This window comes from Charadrius vociferus, unplaced genomic scaffold (assembly GCF_000708025.1).
Source record: "Charadrius vociferus isolate BGI_N301 unplaced genomic scaffold, ASM70802v2 scaffold611, whole genome shotgun sequence".
Lineage (NCBI taxonomy): Eukaryota > Metazoa > Chordata > Aves > Charadriiformes > Charadriidae > Charadrius > Charadrius vociferus.
The window spans coordinates 1666391-1684593 of NW_009646844.1; the positions used below are offsets into that span (position 1 = coordinate 1666391).

At 36.8% G+C, this 18203-nt stretch overlaps 2 protein-coding genes across 2 annotated transcripts in view; one reads left to right on the top strand and one right to left on the bottom strand.

The window, feature by feature from the left end:
• CTNNA3 (catenin (cadherin-associated protein), alpha 3) overlaps nt 1-18203 on the top strand; it is a 518658-nt gene that overhangs the window by 135951 nt on the left and 364504 nt on the right. The window lies entirely within an intron of this gene.
• LRRTM3 (leucine rich repeat transmembrane neuronal 3) overlaps nt 7724-18203 on the bottom strand; it is a 90686-nt gene continuing 80206 nt past the window's right edge. The window contains exon 3 of the mRNA XM_009894000.1: nt 7724-9371. Within this exon, the coding sequence (XP_009892302.1) occupies nt 9162-9371 (210 nt within the window). The 3' untranslated portion in view covers nt 7724-9161. The remainder of the gene's footprint in view (nt 9372-18203) is intronic.

Consider the following 18203-nt stretch of genomic DNA (forward strand, 5'->3'; position numbering starts at 1 on the left):
ATATATGTTAAAGATTTTCCTTTTATAATGTTTGCTTAGTTTTTTAAGTATTTTCCACGGTTACCTTTGTAACTGAGAGTCTTGAAAACTGTGATGTTAATGCAAAAATGTACCAGTAAAGCATAGCAGACCTCTGCTTTTGATAGCCAGCATTCTGTATCCTCATTGCCCCATGTAATTCACTTAATTTTCATATAAGCAATATTTTGTTGTCTTTATGTATATTATTATTTATTTATTATTAATTCTGTCTTTAATTTACTTTTCCACTTCCCTTGGTTTCCCTAAAGTCCTCTTAGGTGAAACAGGTCATCCGCGATAAATTGTTTTTAGCATAAAAGCACTTGATTGAGGCTCTAATGTAGAGATATTTATTTGCCTCCCAGAGCAGTTAGAGAATTGAGATTTAAATGTTTGCGTATGTGGGTCGTCATCTTTTTCTCTGTGGTCAGTTGCTCCTCTTAGTTCCTGTACATAAGGCCAGCTTTTTTATCTCTCGTAATGATTTACATTTAGATACTGTCTTATTGATTACTCAGATATACAGAAGATACTTAGTACTAGAGAAAATGGAAATAAAATGTTTTTCATTTGGGAGAAAGGCAGCAGCCTTTTTCATTATCGGGTTGTTTGCCTGTGTGTATTGAGTCCAGACTTAAATTTAATCCTTCTCATCTCCTATTTTATTTAGTGCGTTATTAGCCTGTGCCTCCTTTTAAAACCCATCCTTAAATATCTTCTATTCTAGCTGCATTTAATTTTTGAGAATATATTTTTTTTTTCCTGCAGCATAACTTAGTTGCATCTGTGATGTTTATGTTCCCTTTCTTTACATTCTCTCTCCGGAGTAACACTGAATTATCTCTGCATTTAAATCACTTCACATTTCAGCTAGCGATATGAGTGTTTTATTTCAGTAACTGTTGTATTTTTGTGGTATTAGCAATGCCCCTGCATAAATTTTGCTGCCTGCATAAATTTTCCCCCCTCCTCTGAATTTTGTCAAAGAAAAACTTAAACACAAAGTCTTACAATAGGCCATTAATGCTTATTTCTGGAAGCACAAATTAATTTGTTCTTTTTCCAAGAATAATTTTGATTTTTAGCAAGATTCTTGCATATTACATGAAGAAACCTTAGAATATAATTTAGCAGTATAAATGATCTGAGATCAGGTCTTAATTTCAGTGGGTTTCTTAATTTCTTTGCTAAAGAAAAGGTGGAACTTCAAAAGTCCTGAGACAAAAATGCATGCAGGTAGGGAAGAAAAGAATGAACAAGTGCCAAAGCTTGTGAATATGGGAGAAGAGACTGGCAGCGATTTACATTTGAGTTCTCATTTTAAATGTAAACTGTGAGATTGATCCTGCAGCACAGAACAGAGGCAGATCTTAATGGCTGTTTGGGATCCAGGTATCTTCAGCAAGATTCTTTGTAGATTTGAGGAGTTATTCAAAGAAATAACGGAATGGAAGAAAGCTTCAGGAAAAAGGTAGCATAGAAAGGGCTATATTTAAGCCAGACAGTAGACAGGATTATGCATCCTGTCTTACAAATTATAACGTCTTAAAAATGGAAATAGAAATTTAATCAATACTGCATATTCCCTATCAGGTTCACTAACTTCATTCCTAATATATAATTTAAAAAAAATTTTTTTTTTCTTTTTGAAAATGTACTGGTCATCTTCACAAGCAGTGCATCTGTTTTTCTGAAAGCTCAAATTTTGGAAAATATCTTTCTTTTCTTAAAACATCATGAGACTCTCAGTCAGTAGTAACCTGTATGGCATTTTTCAAGGTGGCCATGGCATGTAGACCTCCAATAGCTCCAAGCAGCAGTTGGGTAAGGCGTATAGGAAAAATATTCTAATAGCAAGAACATTTAGGGTACAAAGAGATCAAAAAAACCAAACCCAAAGTCAACACCACATTGTTCAGCAGAACAAAAATAGGTTGATTTTTATTAGCATATTACAGCATTAGCATATTTATGAGTTTATATTTGCAAGATCTAGTAGTGAAGTAAAAAGGCACTTGGTCAGACAAGCTTTAGCATGTGCTCACTAGGCAGCAAACCTGTTCAGCTCTGGAGATGGATACCTGAAAGGCATTTAACGCTGTTTTTTTTCCCTCCAGTAACTCAGCCTGAATAGTTGGAGGTTTTTTGTTCGTTTGTTTTCTTTTGTGTATTTATTTCTGGAATTCTCAATTGGGACAGTTAGAACTTGGAGAAAGAGGCAAGTTGCAGAAGTAGAAGAAATATGAACTGTCTAGATAATGCTAAAGCTGAAGACAAGAAAAAAACAATCTTCGTGAATCTTATTTGTATATTCAGATGTATCATTGACAGTTGTATTTTTTCCTTTCCTGAAAATGAGAAGGCAGCTTTTGGATAGTGAAGTCTAGACCAATTGTGGGAGGTTACAGGTTCTTTAAAAATAAAGTTACCAACAGCACGACATAAAAGGGAGGTGCATCATCATTACTAGAAAACTAAATCAGTTTCATTATTTCTATTGAAAGAATAAATGACAACAAAATGTATTCAGTATGAATGGTTCAGTTAATGGCTTTCCATGCTTCATTTATGACACACTCTTGTATAAAACTACTGAAATTATTGAAGTGCACTGTGCTGGAGGGACACATCGTTTTCTTTTAATGAGTATTCTCATCTCTAGTTGATGAGTTTTTGTTCTCTAAGAAGTACCGAATTAGTATGTACAATGTTTAAATTATTTGACTTTGAAATATGTTTCATTGGTGCAATCACTTTATGATTAGTTTGTAGTAGAACTGTTGCTGAATTGCATCTACCTTAAAAGTCTATTTCTTATGGAATACAAAGTGGAAGGTACTCTATGAAAGTTGGAAAAAAAAAAACCCATACTCTTATATAACTGAACATTTTATATTCCTTTAGTGTTTATTACAGTAACATCCATCCTGTTTATGTCAGTTCACCTAAGGGAATTAGTAAGGCAATCGTCAAACATTAATGTTAATCCAGTGAAATTCCATACTAATGCAATGTTAATTAGTGCTCACTTGTATATTGTTATCATTACATGTGTCGTGTCTATAGTGGTGACATGTTGAAGTGTCCACTATTATGAAGGTATTAAGCTTTAATGTAACAGAACCGGGTATAATGAATTCCGTGTTGCAGACTCATTTGCTATTACACAGCAGGTGCTCCTTTGTAGTTAACCATCTAAAGAGACAGTTTTAAGAATGAGTTATTTACATACAAAATTGATGTTGATAAATTAGAATATAAACTCAGTGCCATGTGGGATTTTCACAGTTATACACACTGCACTTCAGCTTAGATAAAAATTCTTGGCAAGGTTCTAGTGGCAAAATGTTAATTCCTTAGGTGTTCATTAAAATAACATTAATCATGAACTCTGATGTTCATGTTGATTTATTCTGAAACTTTATAATTAAAATTTATCAGATTCTATAATTAGGTGGAGCAGGAAAATGGAATTTGGCCTTGTTACTTTATAATAGAACTATTAATTCACTTAAATGGTAGAAATTTTTTGAGGGATTTAATGAACATTTGCTTTTAAATATGGATCATGCAGTCAAACTTGTGTCTAATATGAGGTTCATGTGTGTCTTTCTATGTGGAAAAGTATTTTGCAATACTTTACGAGAAACAGGCTTATTTTTTGTTTACCATTGTAATGGACCTGAGCAAGCTGAAAAAAATATTCTGCTTTCTGGTGAGCTGGGTCTTGATTTTAAGAACCCCTCCAAGGGAAATCTGATAATTAAATCTACAGGGTTTCAGATAACGTCTATACTTTAGATGACTGAAAGATGTTATTCAAGCTACCTGGAAGTTGTCAGTCTGTCATTATTAATTACTTGATAATCATATTTCTGTGTCAAAAATTGAAGTGAAAAGTGTTGTTACGCTACTCTATCATTCATTTCTACTGGAACAAAGAAAAGAGTCAGCTTTTCTTGTCAAAGTAAATTTATTTTCTGCAGGACTTGTGAAAGTTACAAATTTATATCACTGCAAAGAAGCTGTGTACATATTCAAAGAGGGACTATTAAGACACCTCATTTGTCTCATTAAGTCCCTGACCTACAAATTGTTAGGAACTGTAGGGGCATTCTGGGGAAATACTGCTGTGTGCTTGCCCCATCCTTTAGTTCTTCTTCGGGTTTCATCTTTCAGCTGCTGTTTGAGACAAGTTGAGCCTAGATGTAGATTCATAGAATGGTTTGGCTTGGAAGAGACCTTTAAAGGCCATGTAGTCCAACCTCCCCTGCAATGAGCAGGGACATCTTCAACTACATCAGGTTGCTCAGAGCCTGGTCCAACCAGACCTTGAACGTTTCCAGGGATGGGGCATCTACCACCTCTCTGGGCAACCTGGGCTGGTGTTTCACCACCCTCATCCTAACAAACTTCTTCCTTATATCTAGTTTGAATTTACCCTCTTTCAGTTTAAAGCCATTATCCATTGTCCTATCGCAACAGGTCCTGCTAAAACATCTGTCCCTATCTTTCCTGTAGGCCACCTTTAAATACTGAAAGGCCACTCTCTGGAGCCTTCTCTTCTCCAGGCTGAACAACTTCAGCTCTCTCAGCCTGTCCTCATAGGAGGAGAGGTGCTCCATTCCTCTGATCATCTTTGTGGCCTCCTCTGGACCCACTCCAACAGGTCCATGGTGCTCCAGGTGGGGTCTCACCAGAATGGAGTAGAGGGGGAGAATCCCCTCCCTTGACCTGCATGCCACACTTCTTTTTATGCAGCCCAGGGTACGGTTGGCCTTCTGGGCTGCGAGCACAGATTGTCGGCTCATGTCCAGCTTTTCATCCACCAGTATCTGCAAGCTCTTCTTGGCAGGGCTTCTCTCAATCCCTTCATTCCCTAGCCTGTTTAGATACCAGGGAGATCAAAGGTTATGTTCCTTTGATATGACCAAGTAAAACCATTATTATATTCATTTACAGATATTTATGCCTTTACTGGTAAGGTTTGCCTTCAGGAACCCCAGCCCCTGAGACACATACAAAAGTCTGGAACAAAAAGATCTTTCCTTCAGGAGAAGAGGATCAGGCTTGGGAACATGAGTTGAACTGTTCTTTCCCACTTGTTCAATTGACTATTTCTGCTAGACCAGTTGGGAACTAAACAGAGCTGCCTGTATTTGACACTATACACGATCGTGTAATTTACCTTAACCATCTTTGAGTACCTACATTGCTAATAAAGCAATTTCCAGAATTTATTACAGTTCCATTGATACTGGAATCCTGCCTTTATTTTCGTAGTCAGTGGTGTTGCCTTTGCAGGTTTTGGGGGCTTCTTTTTTTTTCTTTTTTTTTTAATCATTCATATTATGTTTTTTGCACAATTTCTGTTCTTTTATCCAATCTGAGGATTGGAAATAACAGTACGAGATAAAAAACATCTTCAGAGAGAAGGGGAGATATTGAGTGTCTGCCAGTAAAGCAAGCTAGTACATAACTTCTGAGGCTGGCACATTTTCTCTTTGTTGTATGATGCCAAAAGAAGTCTGATATTTGCAATGTATCTCTGAAAACTGTGTGTGTATATCTATTTTTTTTGTTAGTGGTAGCCCCTGGATCTGTTACAAATAGTTTGTACAATGCCTTATACTGCAAATTTTGATCACTTTTTAATTGAAACAGTCATTTGCTTTCTTGTATACATGTTATTTTGGTGTTTGTTATCTTTTTTTATATACTGTCTTGAGACATATGCAGTAATTTGTCAGATTAATCATTGATCTTCTTATATACCACCTTCTTTAGATAGGACTTCTTTGCAGACACTTATGCTCCGTTTCCTAATGGATGTTTCAGCCCTGTAAATTGCTGTACAAGCACGATCCCCTGATGGGCGGTATGAATTGTTGCTTGTAGCAAGATTTATTTTTAAAATTGTTTGGGTTTGTTTTTTTTTTTTTTATTGACAGAGGTTATACTCTCTATCAGTTTGTGTTTTGCGAGCATAATAAATTCACCCAGCTTTTTCTTCATAAAATGGTCTACCAGAGTGCGCTGGTGTCACTTACCTGTAAGACTGAGATTGATGCTGTTGGCTACCTCTATTTGTGGCTTATGGACCTTATTGCAAAGTGAAATGATATATGAAAGTGACCCTCTGTAAATAAATATTGGACCATAGGCTCAGCCTACTTTCTTCTTGATAACTTGTAGCTTAGAAGTCTGGGGCTTTATCAGGTGACGCTTTCTGGTTTTGTCCACATAACAGGAGCATTTACTATTTCTGCGCACTCTGAGTCAGTATATAGCTGGCAATAATCTGTTGGAAAGCAGGTGGACACTAACATAGGTCCTTAGGAGTGAGTCCTTGTTTGGGTTAGCTTAACCTAGATTATTTTTTTTTTTCATGATACAGATTTTTTAGGGAAGGTGCCTACCTGCCACCTAGTTTTCTTGAAGACATCCATCTTGTTGACAATGGCAGATTTCAGGTTGATGTAGTCCATTAACAAAATGGTATCCAGTTATATGTGTGGAAACCTTTGTTTTGACACTCTAGATTGGGGGGGGGGCATGTGTTCCACTGCTGCTTTGGGCCCTGGGATGTTGTATCTGCCTTTCAGAGCACTGGGGTGGCCCATTTGGTGCTACAAATGCCCAGAAATCGGTGATGGTATAGCAGACCTGTGAGGTGGAGAATCGCTGCTACTTCTGTGACCCTGCTAGTCTACCATTTGTCTATTGATGTGTCGGTCAGAAACTACAAGTCTTTCAGGAGAGATCCAAGACAAACTAAATTCATTAATGTATGCTTCATTATCGAGGAAACAAAACAAAAGGAGAAATGTTTGCGCGTAGGTGAATGAATATATACCCAGTTGTGCTTGTTTAACCAGATACATCAAAAAGATTTTGTTTCTCTTGGCATAAAAAAATATTTTATCATGTTCCTTAGCAGAATTTCATTAGTGTCTAACATTGAAAATACTCATGTCATAAATTAGAAGTACATGGAGCCTTTGAACGTTTGTGCGTTTTTAGTAACTGCATCAGTGCCAGGACAGCGTTTACACACCATAAATATTTGAGGGCAGTGGGTCAAGGTAAAGAAAAGGACGGAGTAAGAAAAGCTGAAATAATCTTTGGGAGGATGGTATTTGATCCTAACAGCTCAGGCCGCCTTTTATGACCAAAATGCCTAAACATTAAACCTTAAAAATAACTTTAAAATAAAGCAGTTAACTTCGTCTTGTAGTACACCAGTCACTTGACTCCAGTATGACACCTGCATTTTTGGTTTCATTTTATAATTAGCAAAATGTCTTTTAAAATTGTGCATAGTAAAATTCCAGCACTGTAGAAGATGACCAGAAATTCAAGAACGCGTGTAGTAAACAAATAAGAAACTGAAGTGTGGAGGTTTAAGATGAGTCTAAAAAGACAGGTAATGTTTTGAATAGCAAATAATTTATGCAAAATATGTTACAAAATCTAAGATGCTAAATAAATAACCAATACAATGTATTCTGTTTTGACACTTTGTTTTCACTTAAAAGATAGTGAATGCAGATTCATTTGTTAACAATATTTTGAAGCTATTTTTCATTATATTTGCTTTATATTTTGTACAAACAGTTGAACTGTAATTTTAAATTTCAGTCTTTTGCTTTGAAGCTACATGAAAATATGGTGGGATAAACATTCAGAAAAATAGATTTGTGGTTATATAATTTCTCTTTATTATAAAAAAGTTGCTTCACCATATGAAACTTTTTTTCCTATATTTTGAAAGGCTCGTGTTTCCGTTTATATTTCACCGAGTCGGCATGATATAATGTGTTTCTAATTTCTGTAATCTTTTATGATTACAACATGATGGTGGTATTATAAAAGTTATTCTCATACAGTATTGAGAAGTCTTGAATATTTAAAACCAAAGAATGGGATATAAGAATGCTTCAATCCAGATATTAAATGGTAGACAAATAAGCAATGTAGTAATTGTTAAAGACTTCATACTACATCTTTTTGTATTCAAAGGTTTTGCATTTTCTTTTCTTAGCTTGATGTATCATAATGTTGAAGGGCTACTAACCTTTACCATTTGGTCCAAATTACTATATTTTTCAGAAAAGGAGAGATTTCTTACTTTTGAGTAACATTTTACATTCTAGGAGTAGTATAACTCTAAGGGCTTGTTTCTGTTGCCACTTCTGTCAGTAGCTGTCTTTGACAGAAGTAGGTTTTGGGCCCATTTGTCTTTAAGTAGAAATACAAATGCCTGATTTGGCAGGCTATACTTTCACAGCAGATTTTGTAAAGACAGCTGCCTATTTAAGTCTCCTGGCCATATTGTCTTGCAGAACAGCGAGACTTTACAAAACATCATCAGCGTTGGCTAACAGCTGCATACATCAACTTTGTTTTTAAAATATATCTGTGTATCGTTACATTGTTCTGATGTAGAAATCAGGCTGTATTTCAAGGCAACAGGTAAGCTTGAGGAGAATTGTAACTTTTTTTTATTTATTTCCATTTATAAGAAAACTTGGCTGTGTATTTGAAGAATCTCTTAGAAGTCTGAACAGTTAAACCTCCTCTTGGTAAATGCGTTTCTTCTGGAACCAGTAGATAAAATTCTACACATTAAACACAGTAAAAACGGTGCATATTCTGCAAAGGACAGAATTTTAGGTTAAAGTTTTCTGGGCACAAAAGCAGTAACAAAATGATCCCTACAAAACAGAGTAACTTAATAACACAAGAAATAACTTTTGTTAATTTGAAACTTTAGAAACTGAAACTTGTAAAGTAAGATGTAATTAAATTATGGTACTGTACATACCAGCTGTTCTTGGTAATTGAAACTTTACAATATGAAAAATACATTACATCTGTACAGTTTATACAGGTAGGTAGGATGAGTTTTGAAAAAGATTCACTGTAAGGGTCATACTCTGAAGTCAAAAAAATACTGCACAACTTAACTAATTACAAATTGTAGACTTGAAACAATTAATCTTTGTGATTCATTTTTAATTTGAACAGGGATCCTAGAATCCATAATATCTCTTCTCACTTGTGTCCGTAATGTTACATAGAATTTGGTTGCAGCCTCTGCTACAGGAAAAAAAAGACAACCACAAAAAACCCCCCAGTTAAGCCAGCTGCTGACTGTGTTCCTTGATTCGTGCTGTTGTTGTGATTGTGCTCAGATCCAGATCAGTTTCTAGGTGTGTTTCCACTGTTTCTTCCTGGTTATTCGAGTCATAGGGCTTGTGAGCAAGCAGTTCATGATGTACGCCACAGTAACTTATCGTGGGCTGATCATAGGCAAGAAACGTTGACACGTTCATAGACAATGGTATCTGGGGGAAAAACAAAGATGGAAAACAGCCAGTTACCAAAAGACATAATCAAATTGTACTTGCCTGAATTTGATGTTGAAGAAGCGGACTGTCTAAAAACATTGGCTAATGCCAAATATAGTGCTGCATGTAAAAAAATCTCTTCCATCTCTCTATCCCTCTACCCCCTCCACTCCACCCAAACCCTGGTCTTTGCTAGGGTGTTTTAAGCCTCGCCACTACCACCTTTGAACTTGGCCCAGGACTACGTGTGTGCTTCAGTGTGTTTGTGAGGATTAGGAAGTGATTGAACTCAAATTATTTTTAGCATATAACTACTGTCTGCTAAAATCAATGTATCAGAGAAGAGAAAGAGGGGTGACTCAATTTGGGCATATATGGAATATTTCAAATGAAATTTAAATGGCTTTTCAAGTTTAAAAGTGGTTAGTGGATCTTGCTTGAATATATCAGTGGGTGTGATACCTTTGGTCTGCTGGGAAGTACTCACAGATAACACATTTCCTATTATTTATAGCGTAAGCATCTATTTGAATCTAGGAGCTTTCAGTAGATATTGGATCATGGTAGATTCACTGTTATGCTATGGTAGCTCTGGACGCTTCCCTATTGCAGGTTTAATTCAAATTCTTTAGGCTGAAAAGTTATTAGAATTTTTTGTACTGTTTTCTTGGGGATTTTGAACATGCTTCAGCATAGAATTACTTACAGTACACTGTAGAATCAGAGGTGAACTTAATACAGATTTTGAATTGTATGTATTTGTACTATTAGATTTATTTTTATATATTAATATTAATATATTAATTTATTTCTCTATTATATTAAGAGAAAAGATGAAAAAAGTTACTATATTATAATAGCTGTGTCATGCTCTAAAGTATTTAAAAATCATATTTCCAGTCCATTGTAAAATTAAAGAGAACAACTTACATTTGTGACTTTTAGTGTTCTCTTGCTGCTGTTTTGAAGACTGACTGAAATGTAATAAAACTGTTTATGAAGACAGGTAATATTTAAAAGCATTTTAATTTGAAATAAGAAATAATACAAAATAAAACTGTTTCTCATTAGCACAACCGGTTGCATTTGGATGTCCCACCTGTACCTCTACATGATGCACGTTGGAAAACTCATTATAAACGTGGAAGTGGATGGCTCTTCTACCTACGTATGAGATCTCGGTAGCTCATGAAGAGCTAAATAACATTCATCTTAGAAGATGGATGTATGTAGCATATCATGTGATCACACTGTCTGAATCAGAAGAATATCAGTTTAAATCTATGACGAAACTGTCTCTTCATAGGATAGAATCAGAAACCCAGTGGAATGTATCTTTTTCTATCCCGACTCTTGTATTTGAAAGATTTAAGGTTAAGGACACCGTACTGTATCATAGGTGTCTGGTGATCTGTATCTCTTCACTCACAAACTTTCATGAGCTCTCTGCATTTCATGTAGCCACTTGGGTGTGTTTTATTTGTTTTCCTCATGATGAAACACTGGATGAACACCTCAGGCTTTCTTAAAATAATGAAAAGACTTTACCTGAGGAAGAACTGGCATTTTAAATACATGCAATAAGAAGAAATGCTCCAGATTTTTCCCCCTGCATAAACACTAGCAGTATCTTTTCTTGATTGAACATTTCCTTTTACAGCTCATAATGTACTTCCTAACCTAATTTCATGAATGTGGTGCAATATTGGATGGTGTCTCCATGGGCGTGGTTTACTTTTGGAGGCTGTGATGCAATGAATATATACTGTCTCCTGCAGCTTTGCTGTTGTGGTGGAGGAAAGGCTACAGTGCTTTGCTGTGTCCTGTGATCACATCCAGAACGCTGGCCTCTAAGGGATCTCCTCAAGTAGCAATTTCAATACACAGTTCTTAAGCCCTACTGTAAACAAGACTGATCCCCTCCCTCGCAGGTTGATTGTGCCTTGAGTTCCCATCATACTGTAGGGTAAAAGCATCTGTGGTCCTCTTTGTACCTAACCTAAAGACTACCATAAATTCTGGAAATGGAATGTAAGCAAAGCCACTTCCATCTCCATTCATGTTCTGCTGACCAGACATACGTGCCTGAGAGACATACAGAATTTCTTGCTGAATGAACCACGTTAGTAAAAGGTGAAACTAGAAGGCATGAGATGTACCAAAGAGCGTACAAAAAGGAAAAGTGGCATAAAGACTCTGGCTGTACAGGGAATCATGTACATCTGCTGGTCCTTACTTTTTCTCTGCCCATGTAGCTAATGTAGTCATATTTGCATTGTCCTTTTTTTACGGGAGCAAAAGGTGGTGAATGGCCTTGGATCACTAATGCCTATCCACACTTCCACGGAAACCAAACAACCAGACAAAATGTTTTACAATGTGGCTTCAAATGTGCTCTTGCCCACATTTTGATTGGAATAGTCAATGAGGCGATATTCAGTGCCACATCTATCAAAATAGAAGATAGGAGTTGACGTGCTTCATAAAAATTAAAATCTGTCTCTGTGTGTTCGGAATGAGAGCTGAGGCTTGCATACATTTTGAAAAGGGTTTGCTGTATGTATGTTGAACTGGAAAAGTATGTCTGTGTTATGATGTTAATACCTGGTCGTATCCTCAGTAGCTGTTTTTCACGTACTTTTTATGTAATGTATCTAAATTGCCGACATTTGACCATATTCTCTTTTCAGCAGCATCAGAATAGAAAGAAAGCAGAGGGAGGAAAGGAGCACTTTAACTGCTTCAAACCTATAGTCAGAAACAAGCTGATTACGGTTATAGGCTTGTTCTAATTTCTTTCTGATGCTGACGCGAGGGCCTTGCAGTAAAGCAACTCTACAGGAAGTTGGTCAGCAGTGTAAGGTGAGCCAAGGAAACTACGCGTGCAGTTGCTACGAAATGTAGACAACAGCATTCGTGCATTCTTTCATGAAAGCACATACAGGCCTGAGTGGGAAGCCACGTAGGAGGAGATCTAAGGCCTAGCTGAGATTAGAGAAACAGAGCAACTTCGGGATTGATGACATTTTCTTTAGTCTGGTAAAGTTTCCATTCTGAAAAAATTAGCTTGTGTGGTTCTCCATTGCTGTTTTCTGAAAGGATGTATGAAATTGCGTTGTCAATTCTGGGTAAATATGAACCAGGAATGATGGTACTCTTCAGAAGAATCTGCACAGGTTCTCCTATAACTAGGTCTTTCCTGCAGAATGCAAACTCTGCACCTTTTAGAAAATTAGTGAGATTCAGACCTGTTATAAAATCTCCCAGACAGTTTCTTCTGACCTACTCCTTTCCTCTTGTTGCATCTTTTTTCCCTTCCTAAGTGTGTCCCCTTCTGTCTCTTTCCTAGAATGGTCAGGATCTGACCACCTGCCATGTTTCTTTTAAGTGTAAGTATCTGGGGAAGGAGACTTCTTGGTCACTCCAGTTCGTACCACAGCTCATCTGTAACCATAAGGTGAAGTTGCAACCAACTGCTGCTTTATTGCTGTCTGGGCATGCGGGATCACTTCGGGCTTCTCAGGTTACAGTCCTGGAACAGAGATGTCAGCCCTTATGGCATGGTAATTAAACAAGGAACATCCCAGTTCGTATTTCCTCCTTTGCATTTTTCCTTCCTGTTTTCCTTCTGAGTGATACGTGTCTCAGTAACAGTTCTATCTATATAAACCTCCTGTTCATTGAACTTTTTTAAAAATTCAAATAACTAATACCACAGCACTTGTAAATGATAGCTCTCATCTCTGACAGCAATTCCGGAGTAAAAACCACTGCATTGTTTAATTACTAGTGATGTGTGAACTTTGTATTGTTTGGAGTTCAGGTTCAGAGGAGCTTCCAAAAAGCCTTGTCTTATCTCAGATTTACAGTTCAGAAGCCTTAAAATTGCAATTACTATTCAAGGAAACATCTGTCCTGCAAGCTGAACTTCATTGCATAGTATGAAATTTCTGTACAGTGGTGGTGGTGAGTTCCAGCAAGCCTATGTCTTTTCAGTAAGGTGGTCTAAAACTCCAGACATATTTTACATAGAAAATGTAGCTAAAAGGTTGCATTTACAAAACTGTACAGCAAACCAGAATTTTTAAAAAAATAATTCTTTGCAGTCCTGACAAGAATTTAATCCAATGTTTGGGATGTTGATGTTTTCACATTTCTGTTTTGATTGTCACTGGAAGTTGAAAAGTTACTACAGATTAAAAAGGAAGTGTTTTGTTGTTTGTTTTGTTTTTGTTTTGGTGTTGGTTGGTTTTTTTGGGTTTTGTTTTTGGGTGTTTTGGGTTTTTTTTGTTTTGTTTTTTTTTTTAAATGAGACTGAGAATTTGGTTCTGGCTTCTCCCTAGCAATTACAGAGATCTGCAGGAAATAGGTTATTTTATCCAGACTGCAGAAGTATATTCACTACTAAACAGATGTGAACTGGTTGGGGAGGGGAACGCTTCTAGCTACAGATGAGTATCTTGGCAGTCGACAAAGATGGGAAAGGTTCTAGCAAAGGCATACAGCATTTATTAAGCTTCTGGTCTTGTGGCTGTGTTCTTATCTGATTGCTTGACCTTGCCTTGGCTTTCATAAGAAACAGAATTGCATTTTTTTCTGAATTTATTGTATTTAGAATTAGAGGCAATATTTTCAGCCTAAGGATTTTGTTATTTTGTTAAATTTAATGGACATGGGGTGTTCAGACCTTCTGGGGGGGATTTCAAGACTCAGCCACAGAATCCTGGAAATGAAAGCTTGGATACTAAAGGCGTAAGGGCATAGCACATAGCCACGGATGTGGAGAGGCTTAAGAATGTAGGCATGGGAAAATACAATAGGGCAAAGGAATATTATCCATGGAGATAGCAGAGATAAGGAGCTGAAAAACAGAAGATCATGAACGGGAGGGGTGAAAATAAGTGAACCAAGTTGTACACAGGAGGGGTGAAAATAAGTGAAAATAAGTGAACCAAGTTGTACACTGAAGTCAGAGAATAAAATGAGCTGAAGGATGGAAGCAATAGAAGTGATGGAGCTGTGATACATCATTCTGAAAATGTACAGAATATAGGAATGTTATTATAACGTAGGCGTGGGAATGTAATGTATCAGCATATGGTCAACATACGAGAATTAAATCTATTTCATATAGAAATCCTCAGAATTTTGCTATTGGCTTCAGTAAAAAAGAATGGAGCGAGCCCTTGTAATATATACTAGGGAACCATAAAGGTTTTATTGGCATGAATCAAAATTAAATCCTTTATTCATGACCACTGTGAAGAATCCTGTTATTTCAAATGAACCTCAAAACAAACCTGATACTTTACCATCCATTATTTTGTCTTTGTGATGTATTTGCCATATTGTTTTAATTTATTGGAGGGTAAATTTTGAATAGTACTATTTTTGAATCGTTCTGCATGTAAAACAGAAAAAAGCTTGAAGGAATAAAATACCTTGGGTTTATTAGATAAAGACTATATTAGAATAAATTATAATTAATGTATTTAAGAAATCTTATCTAAATCGGCCCTTTCATTAATCTTAACAACCTGATCTCTGACTTTGAATTACAAGTGAATGCAGTTTCTGTCTTCATTTGGGAACCCCCTGATTTCCTAGTTTCTCTCCTGTTTCCTATACCTGTGAACCTCACTATTGAACGCTATTATCAGGAAAGCATCACTGAACCCATTTTATTCATATTTACTAGCCAATATTTCCAGGATATCTTTTTTCCTCTCTAAATACCTGTGTTTCCCACAGCTTACTTATTTGCAAATGACTTGTCTAACTGTGCATTATTTTTGCTACCTCTGTTTTCTCAGCTCCCTCTCAACTTCCCAGCTTGCCTGCTCCAAACTTCATTATGCTGTTCTCTTTAGCATGGTCAGACACATTTACCTGTTTTTCTCTGTCACTCTCTGTCCTATTTTTCTGTATTTCTTATCTGCATGTTTCCTGTCTTGTCCCCTACTTTTCCCTTCCGTTTCTCTGAGTGTTCGCTTCATACAATGTCTGGTGACTTCTGCATCTGCTTTTCGCTCTGCAGCGACTCCGTCCCTCTGCTGACCCACTGGTTCTGTCCACTGGCCTACCCCAAGCTCGTTCCTCTGAAATGCGTCTTACCCTGCCCTCTCTGAGAGCTGTCTCGCGTAGCCAGGACTACCTTGCAGAATGGAGTATATAGGCACAGTTTCTCAGTTTTTCACCTTTGCCTCTTTTCCATGCAGTCCTCCGTAGGTGCCCTTTGTTGTCATACATTACATTGCAGGGCATTGTAATGCCTGTCCCCGATCTAGGTAGGTCTTGGAATATTTGAAGTACTTCACAGGGTTCTGGTTTAGTGATAAAGTTGCACAAGAATTACCTGAACACTCATTCAAGCTTCTTAACTGGCTTCTCCTTGAAGCCGAGTCCCTCTTCTTTATAGAGCCTTAAGACAGGATTGTAGCACGATTGTTCTGTACCTTTGCTTGCATCTCTCCTCATGCATGTAACAAGTCCCTTATTTTCTTTCTTAAGTAGCATGTCCAATGGCTCTCTGTGAAAGCCCTGAAGTTGTCTGGTAGGTATATTTATGAAAAGAAGGTACTCATTTGATTATGGTCTCTTCCCATTCATTCTCTGCTTCTTTGAGCATGTCTTTACTTAAAAGTGCTGTGCCGCAAAACAAGGGAGATAATTAAACTCAAGCTTCTGTTAAAGAAATGCATAAACCTGTTACAGCCAATTTGTGACCCTCATGGATTTACAGTTCAGATCCTCCTAACTCCTCAACCAAAATGGAACTCGGCCATGGGGGTAAGGTTACCAGAAGTTATTTTTTGGTGGTGGTGGTATTTGCATACTTTGTGAGGAGGCCTTACTGCAAGGCAACGAGTACCTCGCATTCAATTGCGGTCCCTTTAAAGTGCTGAAAATGGATGGCTGCAAAAATTGCTAGTCACTTTTAAAGATCTTAGTTTTCCTTTAAACTTCTAAATTCTTAGGTGGTTGTTCTTTAAAACTTGTGTCTGCAGATTTCAACCTTTCAAAGTCCGAATTCTAAAGGCCTGGGAAAGGGCAGTATGTTGTTAGATTAGCTGGTGAGAACTTTGGCATGAAATGTCACAAGGCGTTGGTATTAACTCACCCAGCTTTACTTGTGAATGGCAGGGAGGAGTTGTGCAAGTGAAGGAATCCAAAGGGAAGGTCGTTTTCAAGTTTATTCTGCTTCTCTCAATATTAATTCCTACTCAGTTCAGGCTGTAATTAAAAATCTACCAAAAGTGTAAGCGGTGACAACAGCTTTTGTCGAATAGCGAAATTTTTCTTCACACAAACAGAAAGTTTGCGAGGGAGAATTGTGTTTTCTATTCAAATGGCACATCTGTCCAGATGTATATGATTTCAACAGGAAAATTTCTGTTGCTCAAGAACACTTGCTTTTCTTCTCCTATGATTTTCCTTCTCTACAGTAAATCTGGGCAATGAAGTACAGTAGTGATACGTTTCCTGTGCTCTGCTTGGGTTTGGTAATTTTTCTATTCCAACATGTTCATCTCTGGTTACCTAAATTGGGGTCCCACATTGTGACAAACAATGCAACCATAACCAAACGCATATTACTGTGCATCTGTTTTGTGCCCAATCTTCACTAGCATGTTAGACTAAATGTGTAATAACTGTACATTCTTATCAGAGAAAGACGAGAGTGAGGTAGCAAAGGGCATATGAGAGGTTGCATCACATCTGTGTTTGAAGCTTTTTAGACCATCCGTTTGGTCACACTGAATGCGAGGGCTGGTTGTCCCCATGGCAGTATAAGAAACATTATTTCAAAGCTCCTATTTTAGTAGATGCTGTTTCTAGACTTGACTTGTTCTAGTGGCTGGGTGCCCTGTGTTTATATTGCTACCAAAAAAGAAAAAGCTTTAGTAAGTGCATGATTAGAATTATAGTCCATCAGTAATAGTGTTCTTCTCTGTTCAATGTTTAACATGACTTTTAAGTAATTTAGGATGCAGCATATTCCCTAGGAGAGGAGGGTGGTTAAAATTAAAAATAATCTTTAAAAACAAAAGCCAGTACTTTTCAACCTTTGTATTGAATGTTGGACATGTAAACAGTAAGCTGATTTTTTTCTGAGGGATCGGAGAGCATTCAACAACTGTTGAGTTCCATGAGAAAACCGCGCAAATTTTTTTTTTAGTTATGTCAGTGTAGGTTTGGTATCTTAATTTTAAAGTAGAAGGAATTGGCAATTTTTTTTCCCAGCAAGTTGAATATACTAGTTTTGACAATAGCCACTACCAGTTTTTGAAATACCAAAGTGAACAGCTGCTAACAACTGTTACAGACTATCACCCCTTTCTTTTTATTTTTAAGAAGCAGAAGATAAGGAAGAGGAGGAAGCAGAACTAAACAGGTTTTATTTTTCATTCTGATTCAGTTCATTTGGGTTCAGACTAAAATAGTCAGCTGTGGTTTCCTAGTTGCTGGACATTTTGTCTTGCATGTTGTTAGTTTTCTCAAAATTTGAACAAGATGACATTTGCTTAACATCCTTCCTTCCTGCAAGGAATGTGGCATTCGTGGGATGAGAACAACTTGTGACTTGTTTAGCTTTAATTGCTTGCTTGGCTTTGAAAGCAGTATGTATTACATTTTATTTTAGTTAGACATTCATGTCAGCTATTAATGTTAAAAAATGAACATACACTGTTCTGCCTGACGAGGTAAATATCTGCCCTATCTTTTGAATTTTTTATTTTGTGTGTGTGTGGTCTTTTCCTTTGTGTCTCTTTTTGGTTTTGTTTTGTTGGGGTTTTTTTTGTTTTTTTTTATTTAATTTTTTTTTAT